Here is a 23202-nt window from a genome sequence, read left to right as displayed (position 1 = left end):
ATGGTTAAGAATTAGTAGTACTTAAATAAAACAGGCTGCTTTCCAATTCTGTTTAACTAGCTGCACCACATTTTCTGTATCTTCTCAGAAACACAGCTCCCTTGCTCTTGTGCCTTCTCTCCCAACCAAATCCATCTACCAGACTTTTCTCTCTTGCTTAAACAAGCTCTCTTCAATGAATGTAGATACAAAAATAGTAAAAGTACTGCAAGGCAGCTACAGCACGCTTTGCATTTCATGGGTTTCACTCCTTCATTTCTAAAGCACCATAAAAGGATTAAGTAGGCACTTTTATTTCTGAATATACACATCTATGTCAAACAATTTCTATATTTAATTAATACATTCAGGTGCTTCTTGGCTAATCAAGTCTGACAGGCTCTTTGTTTAAGAAAACTAAGATATGAAGTACAGTAATTCTGTTGCCTTGAGGATGCAAGAGACAGCACACTGCTGACTGGTTAATATGAACATTTATCAACTCTTAACACTTCTTAAACAGATGAAGCCTGTCTGTTTAACAATATTGTGATGACATTGTTAAGTGGATATATTGCAGATCTTGGGATGGCATCATTCTCACTATAAGGAAGATGGACAGAGTTTAGGTCTTTTTGATGAAACAAGTTCATTGCTTTTTGAATCAACACAGAAGTATTCAGTAATAATTATAAATAACTGAACTTAATATGAGAAAAGAAAGCTACAAATTGACCAGTTGTTAAAAGATAAGATTTTTAAGCAAACCTTGAGCCAGACTGCCAGCTCAGCACCAACAGTAAATATTTATCACCCAACGAAAGAAACTAAAAAAAAAAAAAAGGATTCTCTGCCACCAGTGTGCATTCAAGTGAAATCTCCAAAGCACAAATGTGCTATTGTCTATGCGCCAAAGTACACAGAGAGATGGGGTTTCTCGGCACTGCTTCCGCCTTCCCGTCAGACACCGCCTTAGCCCCTCGCCAAGCGGGCGGGAAGGGAGCACTTGGCATTACAGGAGCCTGCACAAATACCCCATACAATCCACTTATCCCAGCCCCAGCCATACAGAAAGGTTTTGCTTCCTCTGCACATGGCCTTTGGAACCTAAGCGTTGAACTACTGGCTGCTAACAAAGTGGAATTTACCTTTAGCAAGCCCAGGGAAAGGAAACCTACAGTGACAAGCATCTCTTGGGTCCTTGTCTACATCTTGTCAAAGCAATGGCAAAACTGGTAGGTGGCAAGCTGACGTTGACCCAAGCTGGCTTTAGAAGCAGCCCGTTAGCTGACTTCCTACCATTCTTCTGTTGGCACAAGGTTGCTTTCCTGACTGCTCTAGCAAGTCTTCCACAAGGACACACCAAAGCCCTGGTCACCATGTTCCTTAGGCTTGCCCAAAGGAGGGGAGCAGGACAGGGAAAACCATTAGTTAAAATGAACATCAGTTCTGTTTGTAAAACTTGGGCTTCTGCATTTAATAAGTGTGATTGTTAGATACTATAATTTTTATCATACACTACAAAAAAATGCCTGATATAAACCACTGTTGCCCAATAGAGAGCAGGTATGGATCTGGATTCACTGAAATGATGGATGCATATCCACATTTTTTTTTTTGTTGGATCTGGTATTACCAATTTTCTTTTACATGTCAGATGAAAAGCTTATTTTCAAGGAGCTAACTGTTAACCAGAAGGTGAGGGCAGGAACTCTTCAAAGAAATTTCAGAGCTGCCAAACCAGAGTTCTGACAGAGCCCAAACTGCCTCAAACTGCTGCATTTAGCAAAATTGGCATTTACTATGCCAACAATCAAAAACCCATACAGAAAAAATAGTGTCAATAAACTAGCTCTTTGTCTTGTTTTAGGATGCATTAATGACAATCTCATAATGGAATCCATCATCTCCACTTGGAAGACCATGCAGTAGAGCATGATTTACCAGGAGGGGGCAATGCAACTACACATGCAGTTGGTGTATACCAACAAATTCAGGACCTTGTTCTTACAGTGAAATGCTGAATATAAAAACAGATCCTCTACTTTTGTATTAATAAAATTTTATTACTCTGTTTTATATCCAGAAGAAGGTTGATAAATAGATATATTAATTATTTCCTTCACAAAGAATTAGGTAACCTGGTATCAGCTTGTGAAGAGGATTGGAAAGACTAGCAAAGAGACTTCTGCTTTGCCCACACTAGAGATAAACCAGAAGCAGAACTTCTTACTCAGTACCAATCCAAACTGCAAGCAATTCAAATGAAGTAGATAATCTCCTCTTCTGTAAAAGAAACAAAGCCCTGGTAAAAAATCACCTGTGAGTACACCTACGTTACCACCTTGGTTCAGATCAGGACTGCTCTTTTGAAGTGACTCATCCAATCATCTCCACTTACCCAGTTTTGTTTCATACTCTGAAGATGTCTTGGTGTGCCAACCACTCCTTTTGGATGAAATTAAAAAGGCAGATGCACTCCAACCACAAGCAGGCATGCAGTCTAGACCTCAGCTAGTCCAAAGGAACTCCTCCTGTATTTAAACATGTGGAGTGAAGTCCTTAGGTCCTCAGCACTTTAATTACTGTGCTCCACAAATCTGCTTCTACAGGACTGTACTACTTGCCAATGGAGCTATAACCTACCACTTCAAAAACATCCATCTTAGTTTCTCATAACCCGGGAAACACACCATTTAATGAAGTTATCCCGAACTGTGGAGGTCCACACAGAATGGGATTCCACCACAGCTCATTCTGAATTTCTCCCTAACCAGGTTCAGGTTTGCAAAGTACAAATTCAAATGCCTTTCAGTACCTGTAACACTGAGAACTGGTGTCTCCATGTTGCTGAACAGAAACACAGACACAGCTTAGAACAGCCAGATTTCTTAACCTAAACACTTACATGCCATATGGCTGATATTTATGCAACTAGTCTTTGTATGATTTTTAAAAGGGGGGTCAGAGGGAGGATAAATAATCCCCTTCCTGAAACATTTCAGGTAATTTTCTATACTTTGACCATGTATCATTTCCACCTCCTCAGTAATACACAAATTGTAAGATTTCTGTAACAGTGAGTTTTAGAAGTCACCTATATGCCTTTAAAAAAATAATCTTTTCTCTAATACTGCTGAGAATTACAGATTTTGGCAGATGTCCTAAACACCGTTCCTGTTGCAGTCTCGGTCAAAACTGTCTAGGCTCTGTGCCAGCATTGTAAGAACAAGCCCTCAATTTTAATTTAGGAAGTGGTGGGGGAGGTGGGGAAGAAGGGAGGGAAGTATAAGCAACTTGCCCAGGGAGATTATCTAATGCATAAAATTCTTCCCAAAGAATGTTAAACAGGTATATCCAAACACACACTTAACACAAGGAAACACTGCAAGAAAGCAAGGCTTGGTAAAAATATCAACAAAGTGATGGAAACCCAGAGATTCAGTGTATGACACTAATCTTAACTCACATTACTAAGCTCTTCATTGTTTACTGGCTTCATCAAAACGGGGTAGGGGGGGTGAGTTAAGGACAAAGTGACAACATTTCAATATTTTGGCCTTCAATTGTGTCACAACACTGATGTTTATCTAAATATGTGTCTACCACCCTTCCCCCACATTAAAGAGCTCATTTTGGCTGTTTTGTTGAAAATCACTTGGGATCATGCATTTTTTCCAGCACAAGATCCAGTGAATTAAGTAGGGCTTTTTGAAAGCTAAATGCAAGCCTTTATTTAATTCACTTTAAGAACAATAAGACTGCCCCACCACCTGCAAAAGGAAAACCTTATAGCTCATCATTCATATTTATGTCTCCAAGGGAACCAGGCTCAGGTTACAGACCGAATAAAAGGTAAAAGTTTTTCTCTTACAAACTTTACACAGTTCACTGTGCAATCTTATTCAGCAATGCATCAACCTACATCACATGCCTTCTTGTGGCTGTGGAAGTTTTGTTTTGTATTTTCAAAAGCAGGACTATTTAAACGTAACTTTCAGGTAATTGACCTTTCTTTTTAATTGTTCACTAAATTATGACTTCTGCAACATCCCCATAAAGTTCAACCCTGTGCAGCAGAAGGTGCATTGCTTTGTTTCCACTGCCAGCAGCAGCACCTCCTTTGTTTTAAAAAGAAATTCCAGATTTTAAGTGTTGCACTTTATATTAAAGTCAAATGACATAGATAATTTAATTGCAATCCCCTTCATCACCAAAAAAGTATTGCCAGCAGAACCTCAGAGATAAAGGGGCATTTAAAATAAATCACTGACTCTCATACTAAGAAAAAAATTCACAGTCTTAGGAGTATGTCAACTTTTGCCCACCTTTGACAATATCAATGTTTGATTTTCATATTTTCCTAGCCTCTTTTTATTATATGCTCTCCCCAACCCCCTCCCCCCCAAAAAAAAAAGTCTCTAAAGAGTTAGAGTCTAAAAACAGTTGGAAGCACTATGATATTTATCTTGGCAATTTCAGAAGGGTGGGGAAGAAACAGAAGAGAAACAGTTATATGCCTCCCCCTTGTTGCTCCTCCTGGCTTCACGTGTAGCTGAGTCTTTGCTACCAGTACCTCCTTACAGCAGCACTAAACCTCCTTGCACGTTGAAAAAGAGGTATAAGGAGCATGATCTGAGCTGAAAAGCTATTTGGAACTTTGTATCATTTGTTATGTAAACACGTCACGGGATGCAAATCAACATTTGGTCCTGGCTGCATCCTCACTAAACATTACCAGGATTTGGGAAACTAGACTGGGTGTAGCTTTTCCATCATTGCTAAGTGAAGAGCTGAAACAGAGACTCAAGCAAGAGGTCATTTAAGGACAACTGGAATGTGACCCTGCACTTCCTGAGAAGCTAGAGGATTGGTTTCACTTCAGCTCTGTGTCATACCCAGCTCTGGCCTGAAGAATTGTTTTCAAATCCTCCTACCTCTGAAGCTCACACTGCATATTCCATCTACATATATATAAACGCACATGAGATCTGAGGAGGTGAAAAGTATGACAGAACAATATTGGACATGTAGACTCCTTTTATCTTCCAGTAGTGTATGCAAATTGCATACTTATCATATCACAGAAGTATCATTTACATATTTGTAATTTTTGTAGAATTATAATTTTAATACTGATTTATATATACGATATTTAGAAATCTAGGTGGCTTTTAGAGTTATCATGCTACTATGCATGAGAGAATAATACATTAAAAATTAGGCTTCTACCTACCTATGAACGAGTGTCAAACACAGATGTTGGAGAAATCTTTAAAGGGGAATTTAAAGCATGTCATGGGCCCCTAAAAAAGTAATCTTGAGAAAAATCCACCTAGGAATAATTAATGTCTCCCCTTCTCTACAGCTACCTGAAGTCTAGACATGTTGCCTCTTCTCTGGAACAGAGACAGAGACAGAGCCTCCCCCAAGATACCTTCAAAGAACTCAGCTCTGGCTCCTGTTGCCTCCATAGGATCTGCTGCATATTCAAATTCTCTGGAAGGTGTTTTTTACTCAAGTAGCCAGACATGGATTTAAGTACTTTGCTCTATGTTTGCCACTGGATTTGCACATGTTGCTTCCTTTCCTGAGATGTGCTGGGGCTACAGGGAACTCTTTACAAATGGGCATGGGAATAGGAAATGTAAGTGGAAGCGGGGCTTCTGAACACCAGCCTTCTGTCTCTACCTCTTCCAGCCGTCTCCTTTGCTCCTTCTGCTGCTCAATGCGCTTCTGCCTCTCTGCCAACAGCTGCCTCTTGTACTCCTCCTGCTCGCGGAGCTGCTGCTCCTGCAGCAGCTGCTGTCTCCGAAGGGCCTCGGACCGTTCCTTGTTTTCCTGCTGCAGTCTCAGGAAATCACGTCGGAGGGTTGATTCTCCAGGCACATTGACAATGGAACTGCAACAAGAGGAAGTTAAAGGCTCCTGTACAATAAAGCCTGATGGGCCATTAAATACCTTTTTCAAAGGCAGGGGAACATTAATAAAATATAGCATGATGTTAAATTTTAATCTCGTTTCTTTCGGAGCAAAGACACAGGATGCATATCAAATACACGCTCTCAGTGGAAGGTGTGAAATGAGGCCGAGCAAAATAAGGACCAATTCTGTCACTGTGGAGCCCCTGACCAACCATATTTGCCATAAATCTCCCTCCATCCAGAGCTCGCTGGATCTAAGCCATGTAAGGGGGAGCTTTGAAACCTTTAGCATCACAGAATAGGTATTCAAACCCTTTGGGTGGTTTGTGTGGCTTATGTGTGCATTTAATAAGAGGCAGAAATTTAGCATGCTCCTGATTTATAGTCACAGACCTTTAGACTTACTTGGCATGTCTGCTCAGAGCCCTCCCAAAAGTAATTATTACCTTGGCTCTCCTTCTTGTTCAGGCACTTCCTCCTCTTCTTCCTCACTTCCACTATATTCATACTCTGTCTCATCTACCGAGAAAGAAACAAAGGCCTAGAGAGTGCTTATCTTTAGTTTTAGGACAGCAGGGAGTTGCAGTAGTGCCTTAGTGAACCAGTTCCCATACTCTTCAGAGAGAAGATCTACTGCAGACCCTAGAACTTATTCTACATATACCAGCCCATCCTCCCACACTTGTAGAGAAGCATAGCGCTTTGTGGCAGACTTTCAGCAAATTCCCTGAATGACACCAGGTTGTACATGTAAGACAAGACACCTGGAGAACCTCAGCACCACCTGAATAAAGAGAACAGGCTGAACATTTGCTCCATAGCTCTTGTGATGGGTTATTTCTTGCAAGTCTGATTTATGGCATCATTTCAGGAATGAACCTACCATAGATCAAAAAGGGAAAGGCCATATATGCCAATATCCTCCTAAATACTGCTTAAAGCTCATATGGAAGAGGTCCAGAAGTGAGTAAATTTAACTTATCTGAAAATAAGACACTTGAATTGATTGTCCTCTGTAGAGGACAGAACAAAAACTAAAAGTTTGCTGATAGTCAAAACATGAATTAAAAAAGAACCTTTTTGGGTTATTTGGTGCTTTTCGAGTGGTGGGAATTTAGAATGCAAAGTAGAACAAAACCACATATTTTTAACAAGCACAGTACTTGATTTTTAGAAGCTGCATACCTTTCTCTCCTCTCTTCTTCCTGGTTCTGTCTATATGGTCCTTAAGCTGGATTCGGACTTGCCTTTCATTTGGTTGGTCACGTATAAATGGGTGCTTCAAGAGTTGTTCTGTAGAAGGTCGCTGCATGTAATTCTTCACTAGACAACCTTCTATAAAGCTGAAAAACTTTTTTGACCTGAGAATGCAGGAAAGAAAACAAAACAAAGCAAGGTCAGAGGTAAAACTCAGCTCAAACATTTTTTTTCTGTTCTTTCTCAAAGTCTAATTCCTTTCCTCAAAAAGCACTGTGTCCCAGAGGATGGTACAAGTGCTGTCCGCAAGTGTGCCTCCAAACAGAGCTGAGTGTGCTCCAGCTGAGCACTGGGCTGGATGGACACAGGGTGATGCCAACATATCTGCAGTACTTAGGCACAGCCCCACAGTGATGTGCCTTCTTTCAAAGGCATAATAGCCCTGAAAGGCAGGATCTATTAGCAAAGGCAAATCATGCAAACCCAGCTCTGCTGGGTAGCATCCAGCTTGCTCGGAGCACAGGCAGGGCAGCTCTGGTGTGTCTCCACCTGCCCATGCTATCTAAGGGCACGTCTGCTTCAGAGCAGCCGTACCGAAAGCCGCAAGAACTGCGTCCAACATTTCCCCTGACTCAAGCAGCACTGCACTGCTTTTGTACACATTTGGGCTCACTGAGATAGGACTACAAGCATTTAAGATTATTTTATTTTTTATCCAAAGAGCCATGCATAAAATCATCGTAGAACAACAGGCAAGTGTTGAACAGTGTTGTCTGTTCAACACAGGCACTTGGGGACAAATTCTCACTGACACAATTTAAGGGCATGAACTGACCTGAACTGCATGCCACATAAACTGACATGGCATGGGAATTAGCTAAGCTGAAGTACCACCTTCCTAAACTTGCACTTCATCTGAGCGCTTGAAAGAGGACCTCCTGATAGAAGTCACCAAACAAGCCACCTTGCAAAATGCCAATAATGGAAATACTCAAACCCACACTTTTCATCATTGGGCCTATTTTCTCATAACCTGCCATGAGCACACTACCACAATAGTTGAGTCAGTGCAGCACTGGCTTTGGCCAGAGTCACTTTTTGATTGCTAGGTGCTCCCAACCTGCTCCTGTGCTTAGGCAGCAAACACTTCCACTACCATGGTTAAGTGTAGAAACAACAGTTTCCATCCATCACTTCACTTTCCTACTGGAATCTAAGAGGCCAGACTCAAGGTAACTTTGTTGTTTGTTTTGTTTTCTTTTATTCCTCACACTGTAAGTGTTATTATTCTAAATAAAAAGGCTAATGAAAAGCTTATGCAAATACTGCATATGCATCTCTATTACTTTAACATATGCAGAAAGCAAGTAGGAGAGAGGGAGAGGGATGCCTTGACAGTGCAAGTGCATAAATAAGTCAATCTGAGCAAAGACCAAGCCCAGCAAGCAAGCCAAGTTTATATTATGTTGATATTGAATAGGCAGTCAAATCACTTTATTATTTTGACACGATCACAGCATCCTGTGATCACATTCAATCTATATGAAACCTCTTTCTAGGGAGTATTTCTGTTTCATGTGTGCCAGTGTAACCAGTAACTGGGAGGAAATCCTCCGATACTAATGGATTTTTCTCAGCTGGCAAGAAGCACACACTCAATTCCAATAGTTTACAATAATTATAATAAAAGCCTTCATTAGTTTTAATAGCTCCTTTCAACTTAGCAACTAAAACACTATAGTACTGTTCTGTTTCTGTGTTACAATACATCTGAGAAAACATACTGCATATTAAGAGTGCTGCCGGAGTTTATCTTTTAAAATATGGATCCATTTATCACTTTAATACAGATGCTGCTTTGTCAAGAAAAAAAGCTTGGTTTTTATTTTCACACAATTCAAGACAAAATTTCTCTGGGACAAACAGAACTAAATAAACAATGTATGCTTTTTTATTTCATGCTTTGATTCAGCGGCACAGAAGATAACAGAGTGATTTCTGATAACTTAAATTGCTCTATGGTTCTCTGGAAGTGGGAACAAAACAGCATGCAACGAGACACAAGAACACATTACGTTACAAAAAGGGCCACAAAAAAAATAATATAAACTAACACATACCATTTCTTGGATTTTAACCGCGGCGGAGGGTTCCTGGGTATCAGAAAGAGTGCCCTCATGGGATGCATGTCACAAAGAGCTGAAGGAAAGAAAACAAAACAAAACAGAATATACAGATGTTGGCTTAGTTGCTTTTTCAATACTATGGCTTTAGCTTCCACAACCATTCCCACTATCCTGACCACACATGCAGCAGACACAGAGAGCAACACAGCTAAATGGAATTAGCTCGAAATGACAATTCCACAGCTCAATGTGCCAAGGGTGGCTCCAAAAAGAGAAAGAGATTGAGGCATGGATTAACCTTCAGAATCAACCATGATGGGAACATCTGTGCATGGCCTTCCTCCAGCCCCAAGTCATCTAACTTATGTTCCAGTCAATAAAATATTGGGAGATGATGACAGCAGAAGGAAAGAATGACACAGTTACTGTTTCTTACAAACTTCCCTTCTCTCCCATTATGGACGATGCCTCATTTTTACTATCCAGACTTGGAGATTTTCTTTACTCTGAGGCCTGACAGTTTTGAAGTATGGGAGGGTTTATATCAAAAAAAGGATTCCCCACAGAACTGAAATGTAAACCCATTCCTTTTGTCAAAAGAAGTCACATTTGTTTCAGCAGACAGTGGGAGTCTGGGTTCTCTGCCTTAAGGACGGTTCCGCTCCACAGCAAAGCACCATGGCAGAGCCAACACAGGGAAACAAGAGAGCAGGGAGAGGCTGACCAAGAAAAGTCACTAGAAGCAAATCCTCTGGCTTTTACCATCTTTCTATGCTTGACCTCTTTCAGCATCAGCCTCAGCCTGAACAATCACTGGAGGAAGAGGTAACGTTTTCCACACAACAGAAATTCAGGAGAAACAGACTGATGTGAAGAGGATTCTGGATTGAGAAGTAAGGGGTCACAACCTTGGCAGAGAAGCCCCTTGGATGCCTTGGGATCCCATCAGACCACCAAGCTTAGAGATGAACTCTTCAGCTGCCACCAGAGAAGGAGGGACAGCCCACATGCCAGAGGACAGACCAAGGCAAGAGCTGTTCAGAATTCACACTGGATCCTTGCTTACTTCTCAAATACCACAGTATCACAGTATCACAGTATGTTAGAGATTGGAAGGGACCTCAAGAGATCATCTAGTCCAATCCCCCTGCCAGAGCAGGAACACCTAGATAAGGTTACACAGGAATGTGTCCAGGCGGGTTTTGAATGTCTCCAAAGAAGGAGACTCCACAACCTCCCTGGGCAGCCCATTCCAGTGTTCTGTCACCCTCACTGAGAAGAAGTTTCTTCTCAAGTTTAAGTGGAACCTCTTGTGTTCCAGTTTATACCCATTACCCCTTGTCTTATCATAGTTTGCCATTGAGAAGAGCCTGGCTCCATCCTCATGACACTCCCCCTTTATATATTTATATACACTAATAAGGTCCCCCCGCAGTCTCCTCTTCTCCAAACTATAGAGACCCAGCTCCCTCAGCCTTTCCTCATAAGGGAGATGCTCCACTCCCTTAATCATCTTAGTCGCCCTGCGCTGGACTCTCTCCAGCAGGTCCCTGTCCTTCTTGAACTGAGGGGCCCAGAACTGGACACAATATTCCAGATGCGGTCTCACCAGGGCCGAGTAGAGGGGAAGGAGGACCTCTCTCGACCTACTGACCACCCCCCTTCTAATACACCCCAGGATGCCATTGGCCTTCCTGGCCACAAGGGCACAGTGTTGGCTCATGGTCATCCTGCTGTCCACTAGGACCCCCAGGTCCCTCTCCCCTACACTACTCTCTAACAGGTCGTTCCCCAACCTATACTGGAACCTGGGGTTGTTCCTGCCCAGATGCAGGACTCTACACTTTCCCTTGTTATATTTCATCAAGTTTCTCCCTGCCCAACTCTCCAGCCTGTCCAGGTCCCGCTGGATGGCAGCACAGCCTTCTGGCGTGTCAGCCACTCCTCCCAGCTTAGTGTCATCAGCAAACTTGCTGATAGTACACTCAATTCCCTCATCTAAATCATTGATGAATATATTAAATAATACTGGTCCCAATACTGACCCTTGAGGCACTCCACTAGATACAGGCCTCCAACTGGACTCCGCCCCATAGATTACAACTCTCTGGCTTCTGTCCTTCAGCCAGTTCGCAGTCCATCTCACTACCTGATCATCCAGGCCACACTTCCTCAATTTAGCTATGAGGATGCTGTGGGAGACTGTGTCAAATGCTTTGCTGAAGTCAAGGTAGACCACATCCACCGCTCTGCCATCATCCATCCACAATGTTATTTCCTCATAAAAGGCTAGGAGGTTGGTCAAGCATGACTTCCCCTTGGTAAAGCCATGTTGACTGCCCTTCATAACCCTCTTATCCTTGACATGCCTTAAGATGGCATCAAGGATAAGGTGTTCCATCACTTTCCCAGGGATGGAGGTGAGGCTGACCGGTCTATAGTTACCCGGGTCCTCCTTCTTGCCTTTTTTGAAGACTGGAGTGACATTTGCTTTCCTCCAGTCCTCAGGCACCTCTCCCGTTTCCCAAGACTTGGTAAAGATGATGGAGAGTGGTCTAGCAATGACTTCCGCCAGTTCCCTCAACACCCGCGGGTGCATCCCATCTGGACCCATGGATTTATGGATGTCCAGATTGCTCAACTGGTCCCTAACCCATTCCTCATGGACTAAGGCAAACCGCTCCAGTGACCTGACTTCATCTGAGGTCTCAGGAGTACAGGGTTCTTCAGGACTGCCTCCAACAGAGTAGACTGACACAAAGAAGGCATTCAATAACTCTGCCATCTCAGTATCTTCTGTCACCAGGGCACCCATCCCGTTCACCAGTGGGCCAACCTTGCCTCTGGTATTAGTTTTATCAGCTATGTATTTGAAAAAGCTCTTTCTGTTGTCCTTGACCCCTCTGGCCAGATTTAATTCTAAGGAGGCCTTAGCCATCCTAGCTGCCTTCCTACATCCCCTAGCAGCAGCCTTATATTCCTCCCGAGTGGCCAGCCCCTCCTTCCATGACCTGTAAACTCTCCTCTTCCACTTGAGCATACCCAGCAGTTCCTTATTCAGCCACGCAGGTCTCCTGGCCCTCTTCCTTGACTTCCTACGTGTCGGGATGCTCAGCTCTTGAGCTTGGAATAAGCAATTCTTGAATGCCAACCAACTATCTTGGGCCCCTTTACCTTCAAGCAGCCTTGCCCATGGGACTTCCCCTAGCAATTGCCTGAAAAGGCCAAAGTTTGCCCTGCTGAAGTCCAGGGTTGCAATTCTACTTGCTATTGTACTGGTCCTACCACACAAGATCCTGAATTCCACCATCTCGTGGTCGCTGCAACCAAGGCAGCCCTCAACCCTTACTGCTTCGACCAGCCCCTCCTTGTTAGTGAGGATGAGATCCAGCAGCGCTCCTCTCCTGGTTGGCTGATCCACCATTTGCATGAGGAAGTTATCATCCATACACTGGAGGAACCTCCTGGACTGTGGCTGGGTTGCTGAGTAGTCCTTCCAGCAAACATCAGGGAAGTTAAAATCCCCCACGACGACCACGGCCTGTGACTGTGAGGCCGCTCTCAGCTGCTTGTAGAAGGCCTCATCAACTTCCTCACCCTGATCTGGTGGCCTGTAACAGACACCCACAACAGTATCGCCCCTGCCAGCCTGCCCCTTAATTCTCACCCACAGACTCTCAACTCGCTCATCCCCTGTTCCTGGACAGAGCTCAGTACATTGTAGCTGCTCTCGCACATAAAGAGCAACCCCACCACCCCGCCTGGCTGGCCTGTCTTTCCTGAAAAGGACATAGCCCTCCATGAGTATATCCCAGTCATGTGAGCTGTCCCACCACGTCTCTGTAATTGCCACCAGATCATAATCTCCTGACTTAACACAGGTCTCCAACTCCTCCTGCTTATTTCCCATGCTGCACGCATTGGTGTATAGGCATTTCAAGGAGGGAGCTGAGCTCACCAATTTCACCCTAGCATTATAGGAGGCCTCCCGGTCTTCATCAATCCTAGACTGCTGCCCCACTGGGGCAAGCCCAGTTACAACCCCATCCCCCTTCGAATCTAGTTTAAAGCTCTCCAAATGAGCCCTGCTAATTCATGCCCCAGCATCCTTTTGCCTCTGTGAGTTAAACCTTTCCCACATGCCATCATCCAGACTGGAGCCTTATAAAACCAGCTGTTATCAAAGAACCCAAAGCCCTGCCTAAAGCACCAGTCTCGTAGCCAATTGTTTACGGACTGAATTTTCCCATACAATCCCACATCATCACCGGAAGATGGAAGAACTGAGGAGAAGATCACTTGAGCCCCAGACTCTTTCACCATCCGCCCCAAGTCCCTGTGTTTTTACACAAACTGGGGCAAAGCTCTGCTTTGGTTTGGAAATTAAAAAATATTATTGTTCAAATCCAGGAGTACAAAACCCATGGACACAGCTTCTCATTGAAAGCCATCCAGTCAACCCGATGCACTAAACAAAAACGTATGGCAAAAAGGAGGTCAAGTGGTAGCTCAAACACTGTTAATACAGCGCTGGCTGAGGTGTCCAGGGAGCAGCTCTCACATGGGCATTCACGCAAATGTGCAATTAAGGATTAAAAAAACCAAACAAAACCATTACACCTCCTAAAACATGAATCAGAACAAGAGTGTTATGATTGGATTTATAAATTTCACATTAACAACAACAAGATCAGGCAGCAGCTGTAATGAAATGTCCATATTTTAGCTAAGAAAATATCAATACTTCATTTCAACTTGATTATTTCAAAGACAAAGGTTTCAAGCTAGGCTGTTGTGTGGTGGTGGTAGCTGCTTATGTGTAGAAAAAAATTAATTAACTGAATCTTAGGTTCCTTAGGCTGTTATTTTTAAATACAGAGCTCCAGCTGCGAGTGAGGGCAGCAACGGCTCAGTAAGGACTTCCATAAAAATTATCATTAAATGTCAAAACATCATGCCTAATTTCTTTTTAAATCTTTCTGCCCTCCTTGCACGTATCTGCTGTCTGCCTTCACATTTAGAAAGAATAAGCTATATTATTCAGAAAACAAGCTATTAGAAATTGTGCATTCTTGGTTTCCAGGTTTCTCTCTCAAAAATACCCCTAACAACAGATAAGGATTCTTAAGCAGGGAGCATTAAGTCCAACACTTTGTGTTGAAGGCGGATTTATAGTTTGAGTCATGTCAGTGAGGATCAACGCCACCCACTGACGAGTGGAAACAAAAGGAGAAGCAATGTTAGCATTACCCAGACCAACAGAAAACTGACACAGAAGCAATTACTACAGATGCTTTTTTCATTAAGGTCGGTTTTCTCGAGGCCCTGCTGCCCCTCTCCCTGGCTGAGGTTTCAGCATCCCAGGCCAGGCCATACAAAAATTGGGACACAACTCCAAAACACAATATACTACCCATAGGAAGGAAGTCTGACACTGGATTAGCTTCCAATATTCCTGCTATAGAAATTATATTACTCCAGTCTGCACTGCAAGTGCTTAAACACAATCCTATCTTTATCGAAAGTATTGCTATTTATGGGATTTTATTTTTATATGGCAGGCAAAACCAAAGAGAACAGAAATAACATGAGGATACTTTTGGAAACCTCAAAACTAGGCTTAGATTACAACCAGCATCTCCCAAGTATATGTTTCAGTCTTAATCAGCCCACTGGAGCAGCATATGTATTACTTACGGGGAGCTCCTTCTGCCATCTCTATGGCTGTAATGCCGCATGACCAAAGGTCACTCTGCATAAAAAGAGAGACACCATATGTTAGTAGGTGGATTTACCCATTCAGACAGTACTATTTACAGAGGCCCTGTAGGTGAGACCGAAACCAAATACCACAGCTATTTAAACAATACAAGCTACATTTTTCTTGTAACAGCGTCATACTTTTCATATAATACATATATATATATGCAGAAATGCCCGTGCGTATCCCTACAGAGTATGCAAACAACCCTTTCAAATAACACATTGAAAATACTTTCACATTATGGCAATGAAAAATATATTTTACCTGAAATCTAACTCTATGAGACAACAGATTTTTTAATATTCCCTTGCTTACGAAGGACTGAACAAAAGCATTGTCAGGGTTTGCAGAGATGCAGTTTGAAAAGCACAAGTTCAGCTAGAATTGAAATTGGCCAGAGATGCCAAAAACTACAAGAAATGTTGGACTTGATGATCTTAAATATCTTCTCCAACCTAGTTGATTCTATGATTCAGGTACATAAATAACAAGCAGAAGCAGAAGAAAAATACTGGCCCGCTGTTGAACAGGCAAGGTGAATTCAGTCACCAAGAAAACTTTAAACGCAGAGGTTCTCAACACTTTCTTCACCTCTGTGTTTATCAGCACTGTTGGGCCCAAGGCCTGGGGAACTAAACTCCAGGCTGATGCAAACACAGATCCACCATCAGTGAAGGAAGAGTTGGTATATGAGCTATTGCAGGAGCTTGACCCCTACACATAGGTGGGCTCTGACAGTGTGTGTCCAAGGGTGTTAAAAGAGCTGGCTCATGTCTTTGCAAGGCCACTCTCCCATAATCTTTGAGAAGTTGTGGAGATTGAAGGTCATCCCAGAGAAATGGAGGAAAGCAAATGTCACCCCAATCTACCAGAAGGCCTTAAAGGAGGATCCAATAAATTATAGGCCCATCAGTCTTACTTCAGTTTCCAGAAAAGTGATGGAGAGAAACCTCCTAGGGGCTATTATAAGTCAAATGAAGCAAACGACTGGGAAAAGCCAGCATGGATACATCAGGGGCAAATTGTGCTTGACAAACCTGACTGCCTTCTATGACAAAGTAACCTGCTCAGTTGATGTGGGGCGAATGGTGGACATTGTCTACCTGGATTCGTCCAAGGCTTTCTATCCGGTTTCCCACAACCTCCTACTACAGAAATTGATACATTATGGTCCTGACGAGTGGTCAGTGCAGTTAGTGAGGAACTGGCTACCAGGATGCATTGAGAGCGTGGTGGTGAACAGCTCCTTTCCCAGCTTGCAATCCATCACCAGTGAGGTCTCCCAGGGATCATCACTGAGCCCAGCTTTGTTTGGTACCTTCATAAGTGACCTGGATTATGGGATCAAGTGTACCCCGATGAAATTTGCCAATAATACCAAATAGAGTAGGGAAGTGGACACTTTGGGAGGGAGAGCCACCCTGCAGGACGACCTGGATAGGCTGGAAGAGTGAACTAACAAGAACCTTATGAAGTTCAAGAAGGACAAATATAAGGTCTTGTACCCGGATATACACAATCCAGAAGTGCAACACAGCCTGTGATCTCCCTGGCTGGGGAGCAGCTCTTTGGAAAGGAACCTTGGGGTCTTGGTGGACAACAAGCTCTATATAAGTGAACAGTGTGCTGCTTCAGCAAAGAAAGCCAACAGGGTGCTGGGTGACATCAAAAAAGGCATCACCAGCAGAGATAAAGAAGTCTTTATCCCACTCTACTCGGTGTTTGTCAGGTCACACCTGGAATAACACATTCAGTTTTGGTCCCTGCTATACAAAAATAGATGTGGACAGGCTGACAAGGGTTCAAAGAAGGAACACTGAAATGACCAAAGGACTGGAAGCCTGCTGTATGAGAAAAGACTGAATGAGCTCGGTTTGTTCAGCCTTGAGAAAAGAAGGCTCAGAGAGACCTTATCGCCAAGTTCCAGTATTTAAAGACTCCTTTTTACAAGAGTCATATGGAACATGACAAGGGGTAATGGGCACAAGTTACTCTGGGGGAGATTCTGACTAGACACAAGAGGAAAATTTTTCACAATGAGATCAGTCAGACATTGGAATAATCTCCCCAGGAAAGCTTTTGCTGAAAGAGAGCTGTTGTTGACCGAAACAGCCTTCATTTCTGGTCATAATAGTGATGTTTTAAAAAATTACTCAGAACTAATGAGCAAATAAGCTCTTTTACTACAAGCAGAGAAGTATTTCTAATGATTGCCTTTTCTGATCCAGCAAGGCACTTTCGTCTTGGTCCAATCTAGCCATTTAAGCTAAACTGCACAGACTCATGATCTTACAAAATCCTTCAACCATGAGGTTTTTTGAGGAGAGAGCCGTACAGGCCCCACCAGAAACAATAAACAGGTGTCTTCAGAGGCATGGGGAGTTATTTTTCACATCACTGCATTAACAAATGCTGAAGAAAGTTCTTCTCCTTTACTAGATAATTTAATAGCCACCCTTCCTACCTAATAACTCCATCTGCAAAGACATAAAGCATTATCTTTAGTACAATGTGCTGATGGATGTAAAAAGTGATTAAATCAAGCAAAATAGGATCAATTTGATCAATTTCAGTCAAAAGGTACAAACACACCAATTCAAATAATCTGGCTTTTTTTAATAGGCATACACAAACATACTGATAGCTAACAGCACTATCAATCTCAGCAAATTCATTTAATTGATATTCAGCTCTAAAAGTCATTGTAAGGCCTTAATCACAGGCTGGTATCTTAGCTGCCCTTGGTTAGAAGTCTGAACAACTGCATTAGTCCAAGATCTTTTTTTCGAAGAGTATTTTCGCACTTCTTCTTTCCTTGTGCTTTCATTAAAGCTAGCTGAGAAGAATTTTTAAGATTACAATATGCTTTCACTAGAGAAATTTAACTTCAAATACACATACATAACATTCTTAATGGTGGCACAAATACCATCAAGCCAATTACTGGCTTTGCTGTAACTGAATCTTTTGTTTGCAGCAAACTACATTAAAAATTATTTGCTGAGAAATGTTGCAATGGATAATTTTTTATCAACATGTATATGTATCCTGAAATGAGGAACAGGCACAGTTTAAAGAGGTCCTTCTGTACTTCACTGGCTCTCCAGACGGTGGTTCTATTTAAGGCAACACCTAAAACGCATTCTTCTGGGTTACTACAATAACTGGGACACAGTCTAACACAATTTAAGGTACAATCATTATGCAAATTGAGAACACGAGTGTTTCCAGTTAAACTCTTTTTTGCCTTCTCTGACCACCTACAGCACACTGAAGTTCTATGCTCTTTATGTTTCAAAGATATGATAATACAAGTTACAGCAACTGTTAAAGGTCACAATTCGACAGTACCCATACCTTGTACTCCTGTAGTAAGAATTTACCTACACACGAAACAGTGTCACTCCTACCAAGCATAAGAAGTCTCAGAAACTGCTATCATTCAAGGATGTTCATACTGCAACTGCATAGGTTTTGTATGTTGGTTTGTTGGGGTTTTTTGTTTTTTTTTTCCTGTGAACAGGACTCTCTTACTCTGTAATCATATGTAGCATCTGGATTTTCATCACAGGCAATAACTTCTGGAGCCATCCAGTACGGAGTTCCAATAAAAGTGTTTCTCCTGCCAACTGTCCTGTCCAGCTGAGCGCTCACACCGAAATCCACTGCGGGTGGGAAAAGAGTAAAATAAAATAAAATGAGAAGGGAAAAATAATGCAACGATTACTTCTGCAAGGTGAGTTGGAAATAAAACCCTGTGGATGTGCCACATGGGAGAACCATGCTGAGGAGAAATATGATGACTAATAGTGAGGCAGCCAAGCCCTTGTGGTTCACATGCAATGTGCCTGGACTGCAAGCATCAAGGGACACAGCAGTATATGACCACCTCTCCTGCACCTCTCACCGGCCTGCCTGTGCAGAAGGGAGCATACAGCTGCAAAAATACTGCCCGGGAGGCTGAGGAAGGGCTAGTCCCTTCCCAAATGGTGAAGCCAAGCACCTTTACCTATACAGAAGGAGCTGCTTCCCAGAGGTACCTCTTATGCTATGAGAAAACAATATGCATGAACATATCTCCCTTTTGGCTGTCCACCTTTTCTGCTCTAAAACTGGACAGCAAAAAAAATCTATTGCTCAGGGACCTGCTCTCTGCTCTAATGCACAGAGCAGAAGGTGAGGCTTATTCAAGAGGTGCTGACTTTAACCACACACACATACACACATAGGTTGCAGAACAGATGCCCGTTTCACTACAAGGCAATTACATTGCAAGGGTGTTTTCTTCCTGTTCACAACCACAGTGATATATGTCTTTTTATAGTAATAACCGCTTCTGCTCTACGAGGGCTGTCTCAGCTTCACTGCATCCATCAGCTGGGTGACACTGACAAACTTGTGTAGATGAGTTCAGTGGGAGCAACGGTTTGGGAGCTACTGTGCTCTGCTTTGGACCAAAAGGAGGAAAGCTCTCCTGAGAGCTTCCTTCTCCAGCAGCCAGGACGTCTTCCCATGCCTTGTACTGCAGGAGGGTGTAATACAAAACAGAAGGGATGTGGGCTGGGTGGGAGAGCTTCAGCATGGCTCTATATTTAACCAAAAGAAAGGTGGCTAGTGCAGTGTGATACAAACTCAGAAGGTTAAAGTGTGCAGTAACTGGAAGAGACAGATTAAGGAGGAACTAAAAAGAGTATGTCCACTTGGAAAGGAAAGAGGAGGAGTCCAGGGATGTGCGTGGTTTTCGGCAGGCATGTCAGAGCTGGAACTGTGTTTTAAGTTTGATACCTCTTGAGAGTGCTGTCCTGATCGTATTTTTGTGTCTAGAACCTGAACAGTAGGTGCTATTAAAGTCAGATAGAACAGACACTCAAGTGACTTCCCAAGTCCAGAATAAAGGTAATCAGAATGAACACAAGTCACACACAGCTTGGTGGGGGAAATAAAATGATCCCCACACTGATTCTGGCATGAAAGCCAATCTCATCTAATGAAATACAACAACCTGCACTCCATCTTCCTGAAGCAGGAGGAAATACATGCAGGTCCTCAATCCACATAGGAGCAGTGACAGAGCACTCACGCTACAGAACATGTTGCAGGGCTTTTAAAAGATGAACTTGATTTGGAAACATGATAAAAGCAAAGGCTGAATGAATGCGGAAGTGGACGTGCATGCCTACTTACCGAGTTTCACTTCTGCATTCTCTGTTAACAACACATTTTGCCCTTTGATATCCCTGTGAATCACATGATGGGCATGAAGATGTGCCAACCCCTACATTAAAGAGAAGAAAGGAAGGAGAGGATGTTGAGAATTAGGTTTTGTGTTTAGCAACAGGCTACCTATTCCCAGCACCCCCAAAGTCCATAGCATGGGGTCTTGGGCTCTTGCTCAGTGGTTGGATGCAATGGGACCCACGGGAACCTTTGTAGTAGCACACCACCCGCATAGCTTTTGGTTATGGAGCACAGGCAGAAGCCCCAGGTCACATACACACTGTACCTAAACACAGCCCAACATCTGCACTGTGCAAACACCTCTCAGCTGCTGCATGAAGAAAAGTTCAGCTTCCAGAAACACACTGACACTGTAAATGGCATCAGCGTCAGTGTACATCACTGACATCCGGTACACACAGGGTCACCCAGAATTTAGTCCAGGGAAGGGGAGCGAAGGAAGAAAGGAGGCAGCATGAACATGCATATATGCACCCCCAAAAAGGGTATGGAGGGGTGATGGACTGGCAGTTATGCTTGAGGACAAGGGACAACTGATGACAAACAAAAGCTCTGCTGCAAAGCTGCAGTTCTGGCCACGAAGCCCGATTAACTGTTCCAAAACACATGCAAAAGGAATAAAAAAAAGAAGTATGAGCTTTCTACTTTCCAAAGGAAACAAAACCTCCTGGCATACGGTGCTTTTTGTTGAGACAGCACCTGGATGCATGCCCCAGAGCGTTAGCCATGTGGAGGGAGGGCTGGGGAAGACATATGTTGCATTTTACTCTCTAATGTAATTTGGGAGAACAACAGGCAACCCTCTTAGCAACTGCCTGTATTTTGGTTTCTCCTCAGCTCTCTGCTCGGAAAATTGTAGTCTCCAGTGGGATCGTCTTGCCTGTTCGTGTTGCCCTCATAGGCTTTTAATGTTTTATGAAAAATAAAGAAATAGAACCTTTACAGCTGCAAGAGGTTAAAGAGTAGTGGTTGCTGTAGAGAAATATTTCCTAACACATGTTCTTCATTAAATGATCATTTACCAGTTTGCCTACATAACCATTGGGCTATTTTCTTTTTTTAAAAGAGTTAATGAGCGTGACAAAAAAACCCACCATGCTCAGCTCCTCCCCACACATGTCACGAGCAGATCAAGTGAACAGCTCGTGTCCCCAAGACCCTTCGCTGGCTGCTAATGCTAAGCGTGGTCTTATTTTTCACAGGAATGCAGGCTTTTCCACAGCTTCACACAGGATACTTTTTAAAGCCTTGTGCTACACCGACCCAGCCAGAGAGATAATCGTCTGTTCTCTCCAGAGTACCATCTAGCCTTACTGAAAAACACATTTGTGTTTGCAAAGCGCTGGCATGAGACAGAGGAGCATGTCTCTGTACTCCTGCAGCCCCCAGGCCCCTCCAACTGGGTCAACCCTCACCTCTGTCTCTACCTGCACCGATCTTTGGCACTTTAGCTCCTTTTAACTTTCTGTTACACAACCTGTCTCCTCTATGACAAATTCGGTGTCGATTCAGGTTTTGCAATGTCTCACAGCAATGTGAGTTTAACATTCCTTCTTTCCAGATATTCCAGTTCCTTCTGGCAAGCAATGAAGGCTCCTTTTGCTAATCTCTCACAGGAATGAGAAAACAGCTTTCACCTAACTCTTCTCTGAGGTAAATCATTTTTCCCTCTTAGTGATCGTTAACTACTTTACATAAGGAGAACCCAGGCTGAATGCAACATAGCATGCAATACCTCCAAGGTGACACAGTTCTCAAATTAAGCATAGGAGTAGTCCTGCAGAAGTTAGCTTTCCTTGTATTAAAGCACGCTATCTATTTGATTTTAAATATAACTATCAGTAGGTATTCAACTCTTCTTCTCCCTCATAAACAACCAGCCCAAACACCAGCAGCTGGACTCCCCTAGCATTTGGAATTGCAGCAAGAGACTGGAATCATACATGTCCCACCCTCACCATCTTAGAAATTGCCAAGGCAGAGCAAATGTGCAACACAGACCACAGCAGCATTGATTTATGCAAGAGCCAGTGGTGGTTTCCTTTAACATAAAGCTCTTCAGAACTTCATTTACGATGAGGCAACTGAACAAACATACTGCATAGTGGTCTGGGTAGGAGGCAATTTGTTTTACAAAGAAGCACGAGGAAAACCATACCAGATCTACTTAGCGCAGCAAACAAATGACAATTCAAAAAGCACTTAAAGTCTACCAACTGGAAATTAAATGCAAAGAGTAATCACGTAAAGCTTCAGTTTTAGAAAAACTGGTTAAGTGGCAACCCTCTTCCTGCGAAACTTTCACAGTGCCGTCTGCTAGCACTACACAGTGCACAGCCACGTACAGCGTAGCTGCTTGCTCTAGATAGACTGCAGGAATCCACAGTATGGGAGCTCATGGCAGTACAGAAACCCTGACTGCTGGCCTGGGACAACAACCCCCTTCCTTCACAGACTTGATTAGGAGCAGTGATTTATGGCTGAAAGCACATTTGGAAAAGACCATTCCACACCCTATTGTGTTACGATGCTGTTACAACCTTAAGCTTCTCAAAAACAGTGTCTTATGGCAGCTGTTTCACAGCTTCTACAATAGGTAAGGTCACTGGTTCTTCCCCTTGACTTCTCTTGACTGAAAATTGCTATTTTCTGCCAGGCTGCTGTTACAATACAGTACAACTCATACTGACTTAAATGATGTGGAGCAGACATCTATCTACTCCCAAGTACTCTCCAAGCTAACGGGATTGATCAGAAACAGCTTCTTGCAGAACCTCAAGCTAGGTTACATCTCTGTAAGAGTGTTTCTGTATTTTCAAGTGGAGCAGACTATTTTCCTTACCCGGAGAATCTCTCTGGAGATATATGCTATCCAGTCTTCTTTCAGAGTATTCCCTTTCGTGTTCTTCACAAGGTCTGTGATGGAGCCGGCTCCACAAAACTCCATAACAAGCTGCAAAACAAATATCAGCAT

General features: G+C 43.0%; 1 protein-coding gene across 22 annotated transcripts in view; it reads right to left on the bottom strand.

Annotated features, from left to right (window-relative positions):
• The window catches only part of MAP4K4 (mitogen-activated protein kinase kinase kinase kinase 4), a gene marked incomplete at its 3' end in the record, with an annotated part of 163957 nt that overhangs the window by 37532 nt on the left and 103223 nt on the right, over positions 1–23202 (bottom strand). For all 22 annotated transcript variants that reach the window (XM_080614249.1, XM_080614267.1, XM_080614260.1 and 19 more), the window contains exons 5-12: positions 23071–23181; positions 20175–20265; positions 18525–18655; positions 14924–14978; positions 9221–9299; positions 7089–7264; positions 6350–6422; positions 5671–5881 (exon numbers count right to left, since the gene is read on the bottom strand). In XM_080614249.1, coding sequence (XP_080470375.1) covers positions 5671–5881; positions 6350–6422; positions 7089–7264; positions 9221–9299; positions 14924–14978; positions 18525–18655; positions 20175–20265; positions 23071–23181 — 927 coding nt within the window. The remainder of the gene's footprint in view (positions 1–5670; positions 5882–6349; positions 6423–7088; positions 7265–9220; positions 9300–14923; positions 14979–18524; positions 18656–20174; positions 20266–23070; positions 23182–23202) is intronic.

This window comes from Psittacula echo (genome assembly GCF_963264785.1).
Source record: "Psittacula echo genome assembly, chromosome: 3".
NCBI lineage: Eukaryota > Metazoa > Chordata > Aves > Psittaciformes > Psittacidae > Psittacula > Psittacula echo.
The sequence above is the reverse complement of the archived record's forward strand: the minus strand, read 5'-3'. Positions and strand labels throughout refer to the sequence as shown.